The sequence below is a fragment of the Rhinolophus sinicus genome, linkage group LG05 (genome assembly GCF_036562045.2).
Source record: "Rhinolophus sinicus isolate RSC01 linkage group LG05, ASM3656204v1, whole genome shotgun sequence".
Lineage (NCBI taxonomy): Eukaryota > Metazoa > Chordata > Mammalia > Chiroptera > Rhinolophidae > Rhinolophus > Rhinolophus sinicus.
In genome coordinates this window covers 52,651,834-52,672,175 of record NC_133755.1, presented here as the reverse complement: position 1 = coordinate 52,672,175, position 20,342 = coordinate 52,651,834, and the positions used below count along the sequence as shown (strand labels likewise).

At 36.2% G+C, this 20,342-nt stretch overlaps 1 protein-coding gene across 4 annotated transcripts in view; it reads right to left on the bottom strand.

Annotated features, from left to right (window-relative positions):
• The window catches only part of ALMS1 (ALMS1 centrosome and basal body associated protein), a 143,069-nt gene that overhangs the window by 107,635 nt on the left and 15,092 nt on the right, over positions 1-20,342 (bottom strand). For 3 of the 4 annotated variants that reach the window (XM_074332174.1, XM_074332176.1, XM_019712865.2), the window contains exons 2-8: positions 18,579-18,774; positions 15,121-15,238; positions 13,573-13,901; positions 12,130-12,288; positions 11,756-11,874; positions 11,500-11,649; positions 564-723 (exon numbers count right to left, since the gene is read on the bottom strand). In XM_074332174.1, coding sequence (XP_074188275.1) covers positions 564-723; positions 11,500-11,649; positions 11,756-11,874; positions 12,130-12,288; positions 13,573-13,901; positions 15,121-15,238; positions 18,579-18,774 — 1,231 coding nt within the window. The remainder of the gene's footprint in view (positions 1-563; positions 724-11,499; positions 11,650-11,755; positions 11,875-12,129; positions 12,289-13,572; positions 13,902-15,120; positions 15,239-18,578; positions 18,775-20,342) is intronic. The other variant, XM_074332177.1, reaches the window with a different exon arrangement.

The window sequence follows — 20,342 nt, the reverse complement described above, 5'->3', positions numbered from 1 at the left end:
AGAAAAATCAGAGATGCTATATAGGCTAACAACGTTGTAAAATCATCTTTAACCTCAGCTGACTTCTCAGAACTACCTGCCAATCCTTTTGCTTGGCCTTGGTCAGCTTCATCCCCTATTCACTTCAACCTAAATTCTGAGCCTTCACCAAGCCACTCTCCTCCAACCTCCTAATACCTCCACCAGTCCCCACCTCCTGCAGCAGACAGATAATCTTGCTTTCTACCTCAAAACTAAGCTCTCAGTTTCCTCTCTACAAACTTATTTGCATTTACTATTGTCCTCTTGTGCTCAATTATTTTTCACTTCAAGTCACAGGAAGGAATATAGTAACAAACTGACTCTACTATCAGACCCCTCCACATAATTCAGTTCTAAACAGTGTCATGAAGAACGCAATGGAAAATCAAATGGCTCATCTAATAAAAGACCTGGGCATTTATAAATACACCTAATCCAAAGTTAACATTACTACAGGAGTTCAAAATAAAAAATTAGTTAGCCATAGCAAAATTTTTAACCAGTTAGTTAAAAGGACACTTAATATTTCCTTTTCTATGTACCTGATAAATGTTTGAGAGTCTTTGGCACAGTCTCAGGAGATATCCTCAACATTCTGAGATCTGAAGTGTGATACTCCGACTCCCCGGTTGGCTCATGAGGAACAAATGGAGGCAACACAGATGAAAAAGATTGATTAATGTCCATATTAGAATGACCTACCTATGAAAAGAGATAAAAAAATGAAGGAAATAAGATTAATTTTAGACTTCATCTGCTAAAAACAAACCTCACTTTTATAAAGGTTTATAAATTATACTAGTTATACTAGTTCCTTAAGATTATATTCTTAGTCCTCTTGAATTCATATACAGGTCATATCTTGTTTGGTCAATTCCGAGAAGTCTCTAAAAATCATTCTGAGGGTCTGGAAGCCTGCCTGTGTAGAATATTACAGATAGGAGGGCTACAAATGTTCTATAACTCAGAGTTTGCTCCTTATAATAATGTGATCATTGCAGGATTTGAACTATGGTACAAGGATTTTTTTTTTTTAAAGGAGAGGTGTGTGTGGAAAGGTAAAAGAAAAGGAGGGAAGAGAGAACAAGAATATTTTCAAGAAATCCACAAATGTTTAGAAGGGAAAAAAAGCATCAAAAACGGTATCTGTGATCAATTACCAAAAAAACAAAAGTCCTCAAATTTCTTGAAACTAAAGTACTGGGAAGCATAAACTGACAGTGAAGTAAAGGTTAAATGCTGAAAAAGTTCCTAAAGTTTCATCAGATCCCAACATGTCCTTGCTAGAAAAGAAATTAGAAACCATAATTGGTGATGTTAGTATATAAACGTATACAACTGTTCACCAAATTCACAGTATGCTCTAATATGAAAACAATATACCACTTTTAGGTTTCTTTATTTTCCTAGAAAAATTATTGCAGTGATGCCCTCTCAGGAGGGAATCTAAACATGTATATAAGCATGAATTTTTCTATCCTCTTTTATCAAGGTTTTTTATTGTGTAGTAATGAATATTCTTAGGAAGCTGGCAGGGTGTAGAAACATATTCTACTTCTACTGCCCGTATAGGTTTCTCTAGACTAGTGGTTCTTAACTGGAGGAGATTTTGCACCCACCTATTCCCTACAAACAAACGTTTGGCAAGGCCTGGAGACATTTTTCATTTCATAACTTTAGGTATGGATGCTACTGGCATCTAGTGAGTAGAGGCCAGAGATGTTGCTAAACATCCTAAAATGATGAACAGCCACAGAACAGCCACACAGCAAAGAATTTATTCAACCCAAAATGACAGTAATGCAGACAAACCCTGCTCTAAACATAGCACAAACTTTAACGTAGTTTCCAATTTTTCCACTCCTGAAGATTTTTTAGAAGTGCAGCTCATTAACATACATATTACACATATGATCTATACTTATGTATGGGCAAGCATGCGTGTTTATTTTTTTATTTTTTATTATTATTATTTTTTTTTAACAAAACCAACTACTTTTACTACTTTTTCATACATATTATATGGACCCTCTGTTTTTCATACATAAAGAAGTGCTTTTGGTAGTATCTTGGTTACTATGACTGTGCGTTTTAAAAATCACGCTGCATATAATTAATACTATTTTACATATATACAACAGGTAAGCTTCCTAGCATGAGGCACAATTTATCTGAAGCTATTTTTTTTTTATTAAATTTATTGGGGTGACAATTGTTAGTAAAATTACATAGATTTCAGGTGTACAATTCTGTATTACATCATCTATAAATCCCATTGTGTGTTCATCACCCAGAGTCAGTTCTCCTTCCATCACCATATATTCGATCCCCCTTACCCTCATCTCCCACCCCCCACACCCCGCCCCCGTTACCCTCTGGCAACCACTAAACTATTGTCTGTGTCTATGAGTTTCTGTTTCTCATTTGTTTGTCTTGTTCTTTTGTTGTTTTTGGTTTATATACCACATATCAGTGAAATCACATGGTTCTCTGCTTTTCTGTCTGACTTGTTTCGCTCAGCATTACTCTCTCAAGATCCATCCATGTTGTCACAAATGTTCCTATATCATCTTTTCTTACTGCCGAATAGTATTCCATTGTGTATATATACCACAACTTCTTTATCCATTCATCTATCGAAGGACATTTTGGTTGTTTCCATGTCTTGGCCACCGTAAACAAAGCTGCAATGAACATTGGGGCACACGTGTCTTTATCTCTAAATGTTTTCAGATTTTTTGGGTAGATACCCAGGAGAGGGATTGCTGGGTCATATGGCAATTCTATTCGTAATTCTTTGAGAAACCTCCACACTGCCTTCCATAACGGCTGCACCAGTCTGCATTCCCACCAACAGTGTATGAGGGTTCCTTTTTCTCCACAGCCTCTCCAACATTTGTTACTATTTGTCTTGTTGATGATAGCCATTCTGACTGGGGTGAGGTGATATCTCATTGTGGTTTTGATTTGCATTTCTCTGATGATTAGTGATGTTGAGCAATTTTTCATATGTCTATTTGCCATTTGTATGTCCTCTTTGGAGAAATGTCTCTTCAAGTCCTCTGCCCATTTTTCAATTGGGTTGTTTGTTTTTTTGTTGTTGAGTTGCATGAGTTCCTTGTATATTCTGGATACTAGCCCCTTATCGGAGGCACTGTTTGCAAAAATCTTCTCCCATTCAGTTGGTGGCCTCTTTATTTTGTCAATGGTTTCTTTTGCTGTGCAGAAGCTTTTAAGTTTCATATAGTCCCATTCGTTTATTTTAGCTTTTACTTCCATTGCCTTTGGAGTCAAGTTCATAAAATGCTCTTTGAACCCAAGGTCCATAAGTTTAGTACCTATGTTTTCTTCTATGCAGTTTATTGTGTCAGGTCTTATGCTTAAGTCTTTGATCCATTTTGAATTAACTTTGGTACATGGTGACAAATAGCAGTCCAGTTTCATTCTTTTGCACGTGGCTATCCAATTCTCCCAGCACCATTTATTGAAGAGGCTGTCTTTGCTCCATTGTATGTTTTAGCTTCTTTGTCAAAAATTATCTGTCCATATTTATGTGGTTTTATTTCTGGGTTCTCAATTCTATTCCATTGGTCTATGTGTCTGTTTTTCTGCCAATACCATGCTGTTTTGATTATTGTAGCCCTGTAGTACAAGCCAAAGTCAGGAAGTGTGATACCTCCATTATTGTTCTTTTTCCTTAAGATTGCTTTGGCTATTCGGGGTCTTTTGTGGTTCCAAACAAATCTGATGATTTTTGTTCTATTTCTTTAAAATATGCCATTGGGATTTTGATGGGGATTGCATTGAATCTGTATATTGCTTTGGGTAATATGGCCATTTTAACTATGTTGATTCTTCCAATCCATGAGCACGGAATGTCTTTCCATTTCTTTGTGTCTTCTTCAATTTCTTTCAAAAATGTCTTATAGTTTTCAGCATATAGGTCTTTCACATCCTTGGTTAAGTTTATTCCTAGGTATTTTATTCTTTTTGCTGCAATTGCAAAAGGAATTGTTTTTATTTCTTTTTCTGAGATTTCATTGTTAGTATATAGGAAGGCAATGGACTTTTGTGCGTTGATTTTGTAGCCGGCAACTTTACTGTATTCATTGATTGTTTCTAATAGCTTTTTGGTGGAGTCTTTAGGGTTTTCTATATATAGCATCATGTCATCTGCAAAGAGTGATAATTTAACTTCTTCATTCCCAATTTGGATGCCTTTTATTTCTTTCTCTTGCCTGATTGCTCTGGCAAGGACTTCCAACACTATGTTGAAAAGCAGAGGTGATAGGGGACATCCCTGTCGTGTTCCTGAACGTAGAGCAAAGGGCTTCAGTTTTCTCCATTAATTATGAGATTAGCAGAGGGCTTGTCATATATGGCCTTTATTATGTTAAGGTATTTTCCTTCTATACCCATTTTATTAAGTGTTTTAATCATAAATGGATGTTGTATCTTGTCAAATGCTTTTCTGCATCAATTGATATAATCATATGATTTTTGTCCTTTATTTTGTTTATGTGATGTATCACATTGATGGATTCGTATGTTGAACCATCCTTGTGCCCCGGGGATGAACCCCACTTGGTCGTGATGAATAATCTTTTTAATGCATTGTTGTATTCGATTTGCTAGAATTTTATTTAGGATTTTTGCATCGGTATTCATTAGAGATATTGGTCTGTAGTTCTCTTTTTTTGTGCTGTCCTTACCAGGTTTTGGTATCAGGGTAATGTTGGCCTCATAAAATGTGTTAGGGAGTACTGTCTCTTCTTCAATTTTTTGGAAGAGTGTGTGCAGGATTGGTATTAGATCCTCTTTGAAGGTTTGGTAGAATTCACTAGTGAAGCCATCTGGTCCCGGACTTTTACTTTTGGGAAGGTTTTGGATGACTGATTCAATTTCGTTACTGGTGATCGGTCTGTTTAGATTTTCCAGTTCTTCATGGTTCAGCCTTGGAAGGCTATATGTTTCTAAGAACTTGTCCATTTCTTCTAGGTTGTTGAATTTGGTGGCATATAGTCCTTCATAGTATTCTTGGATGATCCTTTGTATTTCTGTGGTGTCCGTGATAACTTCCCTTTTACGTTTCTGATTTTGTTAATCAGTGTCTTCTCTCTTTTATCTTAGTAAGTCTAGCCAAGGGTTTGTCAATTTTGTTAATCTTTTCAAAGAACCAGCTCTTTGTCATATTAATTTTTCTATTGTCTTTTTGTTCTCTATTTCATTTAGTTCTGCTCTAATTTTTGTTATTTCCTTTCTTCTGCTGACCTTGGGTTTTACTTGTTCTTCTTTTTCTAGTTCTTTAAGGTGTAACATGAGGTTATTTATTTGGGAGTTTTCTTGTTTCTTGAGATAGGCCTGTAATGAGATAAATTTCCCTCTTAAAACTGCTTTCGCTGCATCCCAAAAATTTTGGTAGGATGTATTTTCATTGTCATTTGTTTCTATGTATCTTTTGATCTCTCCTCTAATTTCTTCTTTGACCCAGTCCTTCTTTAAAAGTATGTTGTTTAATCTCCATGTATTTGTGTTTTTCCGCTTTCTTTTTACAGTTGATATCCAATTTCAAAGCCTTGTGATCAGAGAATATGCATGGTATGATTTCAATCTTCTTAAATTTGTTGAGACTGATTTTATGTCCCAATATATGGTCTATCCTTGAGAATGTTCCATGTACACTAGAAAAGAATGTATAGTCTGATGTTTTAGGATGAAGTGCTCTATAAATGTCAATTATGTCCATTTCATCTAATGTGTCATTTAGGGCTACTATTTCGTTATTTATTTTCTGTTTGGATGATCTATCCATAGCTGTCAATGATGTATTTAAGTCCCCTAGTATAATTGTGTTTTGGTCAATTTCTCCCTTTAGTTCTGTTAGTAGTTGCTTGGTGTATTTTGGTGCTCCCTGATTGGGGGCATAAATATTGATGACTGTTATGTCTTCTTGTTGTACAGTCCCTTCACCATTATGAAATGTCCATCTTTGTCTCTTGTTATCTTTTTCACCTTGAAGTCTGTTTCATCTGATATCATTATGGCTACACCTGATTTTCTCTGGGTACCATTTGCTTGGAGTGTCAATTTCCACCCTTTCACTTTGAGTCTATGCTTGTCCTTGTAGCTGAGATGTGTCTCTTGGAGACAGCATATGGTTGGGTTTAGTTTTTGATCCAATCTGCTACTCTGTGCCTTTTTATTGGTGAGTTCAGTCCATTTACATTTAGGGTGATTATTGATATGTGAGGATTTCCTGTCATTCTATCTTTAGTTTTCTGGTAAGGCTGTGTCTCCATTGTTTCTTTGCCTTTTTGTTGTTGTCTATTATTTCTGTGTGGTGGTATTCTATGATGTTTCCCTCTGTTTCTTCTTTTATTTCAGTATATATTTCAATTCTGGATTTATTTTGAGTGGTTACCCTTAAGTTTATGTAAAAGAAAGTTTGATATTTAGAGTATTCCATTTTCTTCAGCACGCTTACTTTCTCCATTCCCATATTCCGGTTCAGGCCTTTACTCTCCTCCTTTTTGAGTTGTGGTTGCCACAAATTGTCCCTGTTGATGGTGGTCGAATAGCCTCCTTTAGTATTTCTTGTAGTGCAGGTCGTGTATTAGAAAATTCCCTCAGCTTCTGTATGTCTGGAAAGGTCTTTATTCCTCCTTCATATCTAAAGGATATCTTTGCTGGATATATTATTCTTGGCTCATGGTTTCTCTCTTTCAATAGTTTGAATATTTGGTTCCACTCCCTCCTGGCTTGTAGAGTTTCTGCTGAAAAATCTGATGATAATCTAATGGGCTTTCCTTTGTAAGTTACCGTCTTCTTTTCCCTGGCTGCCTTGAGGATTCTTTCTTTGTCGTTGATTTTAGACAGCTTCAATACAATGTGCCTTGGAGAAGGTCTGTTGGGATTGAGGTAACTAGGTGTTCTATTTGCTTCTTGGATTCGAGGGTCCAGTTCTGTCCACAAATTTGGGAAGTTCTCATCGACAATTTGTTTGAATATATTCTCTGTTCCGTTCTCTCTTTCTTCTCCTTCTGGTATGCCCATTATTCTTATATTGCTCTTTCTGATGGAGTCAGAAAGTTCTTGTAAGTTCTTTCATTTCTTTTAAGTCTCAAGTCTCTTTCTTCTTCTATTTGTGTCATTTCCAGGTTTCTATCTTCGATGTCACTGATTCTTTCCTCCATCTGGTCAACTCTACTACCTAAGCTGGTTATTTCATTCTTAATTTCTTCTATTGAGTTCTTAATCTCCAGAAATTCTATTTGGTTCTTTTTAAGATTTCAATCTCTTTCGTAAAATGCTCATGCTGTTCTTTGATTGAGTTTCTGAGTTCCTTTAACTGCCTATCTGTGTTTTCTTGTATCTCGTTGAGTTTTTCAGAACTGCAATCTTGAATTCTCTGTCATTTAAGTCACATATTTCTGTATCTTTAAGTGCCTTCTCTGGAGATTTTTCACTTTCTTTCTGAGCTATCTTGTTGCCTTGGTTATTCATGGCGATTACTGGTTTACTATTTCTCTTCCTAGACATCTACAGGAGTGACTTCTGCAACAGGTTGATAGAAAGCGGTCTTTCTTTTGTTTGCCAGTACTTGTTGGTAGAATGTTTTATTATTTCTCCAACTGCAACTTATTTTTCTTCTCCCACACAGTAGTGCTATGTTTTCTCTGCACTATTCCAACTTCTCACACAATGGGGGGATTCCCTGGGAGACGGGCTTCTCCTCTGTTAATAGTTCATCTAGGTCACAGGGCGCAGTGTCCCGGTGGGTATGCGGAGAGCTTTTGATGTTCCAAAGCTCTTCCAGCTCCTGATTCAGAGCCCGTATATTTCAGCAGTTCTGTTTACTCCTGCAGGGATCCGCCCAGATAGGTGGGGTCAGGGGCGGGGTGAGTTGTGAGAGGTGGCCCAGAGCAATGGCGGCGACCACCACCACAGCCGGTCCTGCTTCCACAGCTCTCTCCCCTTTGCTGGAACTAGTTGGGCTGTGAATTTGTGTTTGCGGTCCACAATTCTCAAAACAGCAAATTTTCTGTTGTTTTGATCTGACACTGCTACTGTTTCGCTTCTAGCACCGGGCAGGTGGGGGCGGGGCGAGCTCTGGGAGGGGAGGGAGGGGGCGGCTAGTCTCAGTGCCTAAGGCTCCGTTCTCTGCTCGGCAGTGCGGGCTTAAACCACCGTTTTCAGCCTTTTTCCCTCAGTCTTTTCTCCGAGGTCTCTGCCGTGAGCGTTGGGTTCAGCCGTGTTATATGCTGTCCCCTCAGCCCTGTGGAGCCCTGGCGGAGCCCTAGAAGTCCGATCTCCCGCAGCTGCGGTAGTTCTGGGAAGCAGCGAGCTCGGCGCACTGAGCTAGGTCTGCGTCCTGCGCCCACGGGGCTCCGTCTCCGAGCAATTCTCCCTTTCCTCCTCCCTCCACTCGCGCGAATCTCCCACCTTTAGGTGATTTCAGTCGGTAGTGGGCCTCTTCGTGTTGCCTGTCTGCTGTGCAGGGAGTCCTTTGTGGAGTTTTTGTTGTTTTATTCTTTGTAAATTCCAAGGGAGCTTTACAGAGGCTCACCTCACTCCGCCATTTTTCCGGAAGTCCAAGCATGCGTGTTTAATAGGAAGCAATTCTATTCCAATCTTGACTTCAATAAAACTTCATTATATCAAAGTTTCAAAATACATACACAGATATTAGAGTAGGTATTATAAAAGAAAATGTAGAATGAAAAAGATGAGAAGTATTTATTTAAGAGATCAGATCTTCATTACTAATTGAAAATGGGAGGAATCAGGAAGAAAAAATATCAACATTGATTTATCTCCCAGTTTTTAATCAATAATGAAGAATCAAAGGCAACATTTTTGAAACCAAGAAATGCTAACACCTCTATAAGAACTGAGAAAAATCTACAACTCAGTATGATTTTAGGAAAAAGATGTTTGATATAGACAAGTTGATTTTGAGGTGATGAGAATGGAATGTTCACAAGAAAATTTTGTGCAAGATAACATATGGGTCTATTATGGTCTAAAAACAGAGGTGATAACCATCCACACAGAGGAAAGCATTTAAATCTTGAAAGCAATCTAGGTCTTTTGGAGGAGGTGGGGGCAACAAAACAAAGAGAAAAGTAATCTAAGGAGTAAGCCTTAAGTAATATTTAGAGTTACGTGGCCAAAATAATGGATTCTAAAACAGTATTTTAGCAGAGGCTAAAAGAATGTTAAGTTGCTGCTACCAGGAACAAGGAGAAAGAAAGAACAAAATAACAATAGAGTAGGAAACTGGTGAGAATCCAGTAGTCTAGTTTCAGTGAAGTGGAGAACTAACAGCCAGGCACTGTGTAAGTGCTATATACCTTACCGCATGTAATATAACAATATATGAGGTTGAATATTACTATTCTATCTCTTTATGTGGATGAGGAGCCATCTGCCCAAGGCACAAGGCTAACAAAGTAACTGAACAGGGTTTTGACTCCAAACAGTCGTGTTCTTTTTAAAGCCCCAGGCTACATCCATTATACATAAGTGGATACCCAAATAATGATTTAGAGAATGACAAGTAGGTGTCCAAGTCAGGCAAACAAGCATGAATGATTCTTCAGAGACACAGATGAGAATAGAGAAGAAAACAAACCTCCTGAGAGGAAGCTGAGCCACATGGGAAGGTTACTGCCATCTCTGACTCCTTGCACCCCTAAAACTGGCATTATGTAACTCCCAGACCACTGACTGAATAGAGCTAAAAGTAAAGGACACACAGGGAACAGCATCCTCCCTAGACTGAAAAAATATACTTAAGGCTATAGTTAAGGGCCAAGAAAATCTGTAACGTGGTCAGAGTTAATCTCAACACATCACTATTAACTGAATATATATCTTTATTTCTTTAAATATATTTTAACTACTGAAAAAGTTGATACAAGTTACAAAAGTAGTACTATGAAAAATAATAGAAATTCTAAGTTTAAAATTGATCAAATTTTGCCTCTCATTCTTATTGAAACTGACTTCAAAGCCTTCACTCTTGCCAAATAATGCAAAATCTTGGCTTGGTTTCACTGAAGAATAGCTAAATAGGGAGGCGGTTTATGCAAGCTGGTTAAGTACACAGATAAAGTTAGTTTCAAATTCTAGTTCCCCTACTTGCTAAATGATCCTAAGCAAATTCCTTGACCCTCTAAGTGTCAATTGTAAAATGGGGATGATAATAATCCCCACAATCCTACCTGATAGGACTGACGAAAGGACTAAACAAATCGACGTATATACTAAAAGTTAGCATGATATTTGAGCACAGTGTTAGCTTTCATTTCTATCCCCACGGTCATTAGATTGAAAACTAGAATGAAACAATGCCTACTTTAAAATGCTGAAGAAAATAAAACTAACCTAACAGTTCTCTACATTAAAATTCTTTTCAAATTCAACAAATTATAAATAAAAAGAAAAGTTCATCACAATATCTTCATTCATTCCTCCTATCAATTGTGTGAACCTAAGGGTCTAAATACGAGTATGACTGCAACCCAAATTAGTATCTTTCCAATTAACATACTAACCTTATACATGGGAGAACAGGAAAAGGAAAGTAACATTAAGTATGCCACATATATTATCTAACTGTATTTAAAGACTAACAGCATATAAAAATATATTATAAGGAAGTGGGATCCAGATTGGCGCTTCTAGTATCAGACAGAAGAGGGTGGGCACTGGGACCAGAGGAACATTAAAGCCACGGGATCCAGGAAAATAAAGCCTCATGTAAAAGAAAGGTTGACACAGAATTTTTATAACACCCCAAAGTTATAATTTTCTAGCGCGCGCACACACACACACACACACACACACAATGATGATGATGAGTTAAACGGAGAGGAAGGGAATGTAATAATATATGAGTATGTTGCTCATTTGGGAAAGGGGGTAGTTTCCTTTGGGGATACTGACCAGTTTGGACATTAAGCACCTCAGTATCCTTCTTGGGGACACACAGGTTCTTACGATTTTCAAGATACCTCTGAACTCAAATCTTTCACAAGCTTCTAAAAAGAAATACTTGAATATATGTGAATACTTCCAGGGCCTATTCCAAGGCTTGTGCGTTGAGGGTCAGAGCGGGGAAAGCACAAATCACTGTTTCCATGAATGAGTCTAATCTTAACACTGTCCCAACGGTTCTTCCTGGCACAACTTAAAAGAGTTAGGATGCCTCCAGATGAAAGGCCTGGGAACTCCAAAAGATGGCCTTTTCGAGGAAACCACAAAACTCAGTAAGTCTTACTGTCTAGAAAACAAACATATTTCTTTTATGCCAACCACTAACAAATTGATGCATCTTATTTCTGCATATCAGATAAAGACCAGATTACAAGTCACAAACCGGTATTAGAAGATAGAAATGGGCACTTTTATCCCCATTTTCAACTACAGTATTTCTTTCCTACCCCATAAGAAATGTCAAATGGAAAAACTTACAGGCTCTTCAAAACAGCTGTCTTCCTTGGATGGTAGTTGTAAAGCAGACTGCCAGTGCAGGGAGCTGTCACAAATCTCTAGATCATCAAGCAAATTTTCTAAGCCTGCTAGCTCAATGCACTCACCAGTCAAATCACTTTGGTCACATATCTGGGAAATAGTAAAAAGTAAAATAAAAACAAATAGCAATACCATTTCCTGAAACAATAATGGAAAAGACCATGTTTCTCCCAACTATCATCGTATTGTGTCTCACCTCTCTTTGTAGTTCAGCAACTCCTTCACTGCATATAACAGCATTTTCATCTAGGCCACAGCATTCAGTATCATCACCCAGGGTACAGGTGTCAGATTCAGCCTTCCCCTGCAGGCCCTCTACAAAATAGGAGTCATTTTGCATAATTGTATGTATCATTAAAACAGACTTGGCTCCCATAGGCCAAGGAATTTCACCTAGGCCTCTATCTGCTTTCAGCAATGTCTCCTGGCCTACTGCAATTAATGATGCATCTTTGGTCATTGGTAAAGCACCTTGTGACTTTGCATCATATGCCACCAAGTTTGCTAAAAAGCTAGTTCCTATAGTTGCAAATGGACCATCAATGACATACCTAGAATTTACATTCTTACCCGAAATACAGCTTGAGGAATCTGCAACTTCTTCAAAGGTCTGCTGCTTTAAATCTTGTACAAACAATGAATCTGAAGTTGACGCTTTCAGTGGATAAATGTTTGAAGATCCTACCTTCTCTGCAAGGTCAAGAGCAGGAACAGACTCTGTCTTCCCAACTGGAAGAAATGGTTCATTGTCTGTATCACATTGAATTAAAGCTGCCGGTGTTTTGCAAGGACCAACAACCTGTCTGTGAGATTTTTGACTTAAAGCAGCACATGAATTAAGCTCTGAAATAAAAGGAGGTGGCTTAATAAACATTTCCTGAGGAGGACTGGGGACTGATTTTAAATTAGGGCACCAGTACAAGGAGCTAACGTAATCATCTTGTTTATGCAACAATGGTTTTGAAGCTGCTGGTTCAAACACCCCAGGAGTAGACTGACATAGTGGATGACCAAGTTTATCAAAGAAAGAGTTTTTGTCATTATAACTGAATAGAGAAAACTCTGAATTTTGGGGTTCACTTTCTTGGCTGTTGTTTGTTAAAGATTTATTGATGTCAGCTTGGATTTCATTTACTGTCCTCTCTTTCTTGGAAGGCTCAATAGAAGCAATCACTGCCTCAAAGGCTACATTTTCAGTAGCATTAACATTTTTCCCACCAAAAGCAGAACTTGCCTTTTGGTTTCTTTCCCCTTGAAAATATAGTTGTTCTGATGTCTCATCCAAGTTGGATGTAATAGTCTGAAGAGGACAATCAGAAGCCTCTACCTTAGAGGTATCATGTCCCCTGGAGAGTATACGTGTTTCTGAAACTTCTACAAAATTATCAGGAACTACAACATTCTCAATATACTGTATATCTGAAGATCTGGGATGCACCTCTGAAAATGTCAAAGTATTGCTATTCTCCTTTAGTTCAAAACACTGAGATAAGTCTTTCCCCAGACCTTCTTCATTTCTTTCATAACCCTCCAAAGAATCCATCGTTTGTTTCACCTCATTCTCAGCTGGAGCCCTTAAATAAATACTCTGAAAATAACTATCAGACATCAAGGGAACCCTTTTTCCTCTTTTTTCCAACAAGCAATGCAAGAAAGAATATGACATTTTATTATTAAAATGAGGAGCAGCTTCATGTGCAAAAGAAACATGTTCCTCACTGATTAGACATGTTTCTGGATGGTATGAAACTCCTTGTTTGCTCCATGACATATATGAAAAAGGGGCACTGAAATTGTCACTTCCCTCAGGAATTTTATTTTTATCAATTGTATCAGATGAATCTGAACAAGAATCAAGGTCCTTACTGGTTAAATATTTTTCTGACTGCTGTATAACTTCCTGTTTCCAATATTGCACATATGAACAAGCAGCATCAAAACTGCCACGTTCTTTAGGAGTTACATATTCATCACTTGTATCAGATGAAGTTGAAAAAGAAACTTGATCTTTACCAGCTAAATTGGTTTCTGGTTCCTGTGTAACTTCTTGTGTCTTCCACGACATATATGAACAAAGAGCATCATAACTATCAGAGTCTTTGGGCGTTTTCAATTTATCAGCTGTATCAGATGAAATAGTCTCTTCTTTGGTTCCTTGTTCGCGAGGTAAAAAAGAGTCCTGAGATTCAATAGCTGTACTACCTATAAGTGGATGCTGAGACACACTAAAGCGGCTGTTACCAAAGTCTGAAGCTACTTCTGAGGTTGCCTGGAATAAAGCTTCACTAACTTCCGATGGTCGAGAAAACCATTCAATGTCTTCAGACTTCCCAGGAATTCCCCTGAAAATTCACAGTTAAAAATACACGTTAAGAACATTTATTTTTTTAAATACTAACATGAAAAAATACAAAACTTGTATGTCACTGATATTGAGGTTATTTGAAAAGTGTGTTGAAAAACAAAGTTCTAATTTCAAATTGCTTTAAGGTGGCTAATGATGAAGTAAGGCAAATTTTCTAAAAACTAAGGTGAACTACCATCCTATGACCCTGATATTTTCTCAGCCTTCTCCTAAAACAATATTGCCAAAAAATATAAATATTTTCATAGTGACAAAAAAGAAAAAAGACTCTTTAAATAAAAAATTCAAACTTTACTATTTAAAATGTTTACCACCTACCATAATTTAAAATTTGCTTAATCTGCATTAATTCTTTTACTAGTGACTTATTAAGCTCTTTTTTTCATTTATTATGGTCTTGAAAACCACTTAAGAAGAGATCTACTCCCAAAAATACAACAGTGACCTCATCATTGATTGACTATTATATACAAAACACTTCTCATAAAAGAAATTTTAAAGTACTACAAAGTAATATAAAGCAGGAGGGGGGAGGTTTTTACTAGGTAAACATCTGTAGTTTTTAATTTAAGAGTTTTTTAATATTTTTTTTTAGTTCTAAAAGAAGAAAACATATTCTTGGATAATTTCAAATGTTTTGGAGAATTCCAGACTTGTCTTCCATTATGACTATTCTAAAGGGCATTAATTTGGAATAATTGTTAATTTGGACGTGTGTCTGTTAGAATAATCTTATTACTTCATATTCGCACCTCCTCTAAGATAAAGAAAGACAACTAGACTGATTCAATATCAGCTGATCAAAATGAGTGTATCAAACAAGTTAGTGACCACGAAATAAATGCTTTTTACAAAATGGGGTTGGCCTGATGGGAAACAAAAGGGGAGATTTATAAAAAGAAAAATCCAGTTTGCCCTCTAAATTAAAATACACCTACAATGCTAGAATACATTAGAAATATTTTGAAATAAACTACAGTAACCTGGCTCATTTTCACACGTTACTAGGCCAAATTGATACGCATCAGGTCTTAACTTAGGGTCTTTTACCTTCAGAGTATTTGCTGAGAATATCTAACCCTCTCCCCCAAAGTCTCAACTTAGGCTGAAGTCATTAATATTTATTAGTAACAACTCAGAACAAGGAAAGAAAGAGTAGAAAGGTTACACGCAAATTAAAAAACAAATCACCTTACCTCAGAGGTGCAAAATCAAGTTCACTTTGGTGAAATAAGGAGTCAGGACCAAACTCTTGATCTTCTGTCAAACATGTCAGCAAAGGTAAATCAGGAGAAGCAAAGCTGTCTTGTATGACTGCAAAGTTTCAAATACGAAAATACTGGGAATGCTGAAAATTAACTGTTTAGCTTACTCACATACTTTAAAGAACCTAAATACACTGCCATCTGGAAGTTTCTACAAGCTTTAGTATGATAACACACCAACAGCAGCAGCAACTGCTATTTATCGATAGCCGGACAAGGTCCAGGCACTAAACATGCAATATTTCACTTAATCCTCATAACCTTAAAGGATGGGTATCATTATATCCATCTTACAGGTGAAGAAAAATGATTACAAAACTTAAGAAATATTAAATAATTTGTCTACATTCAATAGCCTAAGTGCCAGAATAAGATCTGAACCTAAACACTAATTTTTTAGGAAGTGTTCTTAATCGTTATGAGTGTTTCTTTCCATTTTATATCAAAGTGTGGTCTACGGGCTCCTGGGCATCCCTAAGACACTCTCAGAAGGTGCCTCGGGTCAAAATTATATTCAAAATAATGTTAAAATATCATTTGCTTATTCTCTGTCATTCTCTCACAAGGGTACAGTGAAATTTTCCAGAAGCAACATCATGTATGATATTGAATGCAGAAGCAGATATCTGAAACTACCTGTTTTCTAGTAAGTCAGACATTACAGAGATTTTTTTTTTTTAAGTACTCTCCTAAAAATTTTTGTTTTGGAATACAGTTACTTTTCTAAGAAAACTATATAATTTATATTAAATGCAATGAAGTTGTTTTTAATGAGTTAATAATCTTTAAAACTGGTGAGTTTTAATTTTTAATATGGGAAAATATCAATAACCCACATTAAACAAAAGGTCTCTGACATCCTCAGTAACTTTAAAGTGTGCAAAGTAGTCCCATGACCAAAAAGTTTGAGAACTACTGATATAAAGGAAAATCTTGTGAATTCCTGAGTACCAACTTAAATAATTCCTATAATAATGCCCTTAAATATGTACAGACCAGGTATAAACTCCTTATTACTGATAACATTTATACAACTACAAAACAAAAAATTAAACACTAATAGAAACAAATCTATACAACCAACAGCATCCTGTTTAATATTAATTTAACTGGATAGGTTATGTTTTGCTAAAACTAGATGGTTCTTCCAATATGCATGTAAAACTTGCTACAGTTTACTTTCCTGATTTCAGAATACCTATACTACTGCACCCCTTCCCTATTACAACTATTACACTCGTTTCAATCTTTGGTTTGCCTGCTTTCAACCTAGATTGGAAACTCCATGTCTGCTTTATTCACAGGTGTATCTTAGTGCCTAACAAAGTAACTGCTACACTTAGTGGGCTCTTTGAATAGATTTATTATTTATTTACAGAATGAATGAATTAAAAACGAGAAACCTTTTCCACAAAGGACCAATGGGTATGGTTCCTCTTTGGCCCTGTCTTAGAGATGGTCTGAACCTTCCTAACCTTCATGTTATCACCTTCACAAGTCCTTCACCCTTCGAAGAATCATTAAGATTTTTTAACAAAGACCCCACATTTCCTCACATTTGGACGCTACTGATAGTTTGGATCACTCTTTTTCGAATCTGTTCCAGCACGAGACTAATATAACCCACAATGACTGTATCCATGCATAACAAAACAGCAATGATGAAATTTCCTGAGCCATCAAGATCTGCTCTAATAATTTAAAATGTTCTACCTTATCTATAGTAAATGAAAAGCTGGAGTTATAAAACTTTACATTAGAAAACATTTTAGAAGCCACACACACAATGCCATCTCCCACACAATGCTGAAGTTCTTCTATTAGAGAATTTTGCCTGACATTCTGCCATGACATAAGCTCACTTTGTTGTTGTTATAGCCTTTCCCTATTAAATGACCCTATTAGAAAGCTCTTTCTTATATCAAGCTTAAAATAGCCTCTCTATTAAGTTATGTATAATCATTTTAACCTCTAGACTAGGAATTAGCAAATATTTTTATAGAAGTCCAGGCAGTAAATATTTTAGACTTTGTTGGTCACATATGGTCTCTATAGCATATTATTTTTTGTTTGTTTTTACAATCAATCCTTTATAAATGCAAAAACCATTCTTAGCTGATGCAAAATCAGGCCTTGGCTTGCAGCCTGTAGTTTGCACATCCTGGTATAGACCATTAAAATCCTCATCCATGATACTGGTATTTTCTGTTTACTGGACTGTCTTCCCAGAAGAGGAGGTAGCTTTGATCTATATATCCCTAACATCAAACACACACAGGACTTAGATATTTGTTAAAGAAATGAATGAATGAAAATAAGTTGCTTCCTCTTCAGCATGACAGCCCTTCAATACCTGATCACAGTGGTCTTCTCTTGCATCTACTCTCACAGTCATCTCCTCCCACAAAGAAACACTAATGTTGTCAACATCTTTCTTAAAACGTGAAACTAAAATTGAATTTAATGCTCTACACCGCAGAATACACTGGCACTAATATTTTGATTTGGACAGCATTAGCTTATGTTTGAAAAGAACTTGAATTAACTCCTATTCACGCTCCTCTAAAAAACTTTTGACAACTTCATGGTTGAATCCCATTCCTCAGACAAAGGCTAATTCTAAAAATGTGGTGGTTGTATTTTTTTCAATATTCATAAAACAAAATCTGAAAAAAGAAAGAACAAAATAATACTTGTCTGAATTATGATTTAGGCATGAAAAACATTACATTACCGTATTGGCTTAGTATTCTTACATATCCGCAATGATCCAAAGTAGTAACAGTACAATCCCATCTCCTATTTTGATGACCTGAAAGGTACTTAAAAGTTTACCTTTTGTATAGAGCTAATAAATGAGTTCCATATTAAGCAGAGGAAAGCAGTCAAGATCGACCTCAGACAAATCATTTAACCTCTTTATCTCAATTTTTCGGTCTGAAAACTGAGACCGTATGTTTTAACTAATTCTAAAAGTCTAATGAGGTAAGTATCAACATTTGCTTTTAGTTTGTATAAGGATCATGGAGTCACCACTGCTGAGGAGTAAAAGGATAATATATGATTTACCCCAAGAATAACCCCCACAAATTCAGGAATGAGGAGGTATACCCACCAGAGAGGAAGTTATCAGCTTTCTGCTTTCTGTGAACAATAGAGCATGATAAAATGAGAGGCAACTGCACATTTAACATAACTACACCAGCTGGCCTGTATGGAAAACTAGAAATAAGCTGATAACTTTGAGTATGGACCTACAGAGCACCTCAACTAAAGAAAGGATTTAGCTGCAAGACTTGCAGTCTCCCAAAAGTATTTTATAAATAAATGTGACGTATTACTACAAGTTTTGTTTGTTTGTTTGTTTGTTTTAAAAAAAGAGGCATTACCTAGCAACGGAGAACAAAAGAGACCTCTGCTGGGTTCCTTGACTCGATTTTCTGCTTGGGTCAATATACCTTCCTCCACAGAGGGGAAATCTGTCACTTCCGTTCTTTCCTCTCTCATATTAATCCTGGTCTGTGTTGTGTCCGAGGTGTGGGAAGAGTCGATTTCTTGAGGAAGAAAATGCCAAGATTCTGTTCTCTAAAACAATAAATGTAAAGGAAAAAATATGCTAAGTTATTAACTGAATTAACATACATTAACATTTTGATCAAAATGTCCATTCATGTAGCATATAGCTTCCTATTTGATGGCATTCTCCTCAAAATTTTGAAAAAGTAATGCTGCTCTATGTTTTTCACAATATTGACTATATTTTAGACCTCCTTCACATACCTACCCATCTCTCAACGAGTTGAATCACTGGCACTTGTGCCAGCAATTCTTTAACAGTTAATTCTCATCATTAAAACAAATTTGGTTCTGTATGATGAAGTGTGTTACAATTATAAAACTGAAAATATTTTCCAAACCTAAAGCTACAATATTTTCTACATGTGACTATTACACTGAATTCTTATTAGCTATACTAGTTTCCAGTGGACTAGTCACTCCTCTCAATAAATAACATTATCATGTCATCCATGAATAGTGATACGTTTGTCTCTTTCAAATATTTACTCTTACATTAGTGGCATGACTCACAGCAATGCTTCTAAAAATATCTATGAGAAGGACCAGTTTTTCCCACTTCTAATTCATCACAAAAACACGTTTTATTAAAATACTAATAAAAATTAATAAGTAAATAAAAATAAACTAATAAAAACTAGTACAAATAGCTAGAAAAATGAAATTTGATGTCGAGTGTGCCCCAAAATGTACTGTTTCCCCAAAAATAAGACCTAGCCGGACAATCAGGTCTAATGCATCTTTCACAGAAAAAATTAATATAAGACCAAGTATTATATTAATTACACCCGGTCTTACATTATAGTAAAATAAGACTGGGTCTTATATTAATTTTCGCTCCAAAAGATGCAATCAGCTCTAATGCAACTGGGTCTTATTTTCGGGGAAACAGAGTATATACAATTTTAAGAAAGGAAAACTGTATTAAAATTGTAATACTCAATATATACCGAAAATAAAAGATGAATACAAGTCACGTTTGACTTCTGCAATTACAAGAGGTGCTCAAAGTGGTTACCATCAGCGTCCAGACAATTCTGATTATGGCGAACTACTGCTTGAGCAACGTTGACCAAAGTGACCACTTGTATACATTTTTTTGGCATCCCTAGTATAAGCCCAACTACAAAATATAAGCCCAAATGTCTCATTACTAATTCTGAAAAATATAAAATCACTGTCAAAATGCTATAAAAGTCTCTAAACTCTTCCTCTCATTTCTCATACTTATTTCTTAAGAGACCAGTAACAAGAAATTCATGGACTAGCACCAATCCAGACCATACTAAGTAGCAATGTTGAATTAAAGTTGAATTAAATACTAATGATAACCAGTTTTATAAGGCACCTTCCTTCTGAATTTTGTATTGGTTAATAATTAAGAATATTCTTTCTATCATGCTATGAAAGTATTCTTTCATTTTCACATTGAATTAATTTGATTAGGAATGAGCACTGAATTTGCTCAAACTACATTACTGCATCTTTTTTCCCAATTAAATCTCATAAAGTATAGCAACAATAAATTTCTTTATATTGTAACATCTTCACATTTCTTATTTGGTAGTGGTAGATTA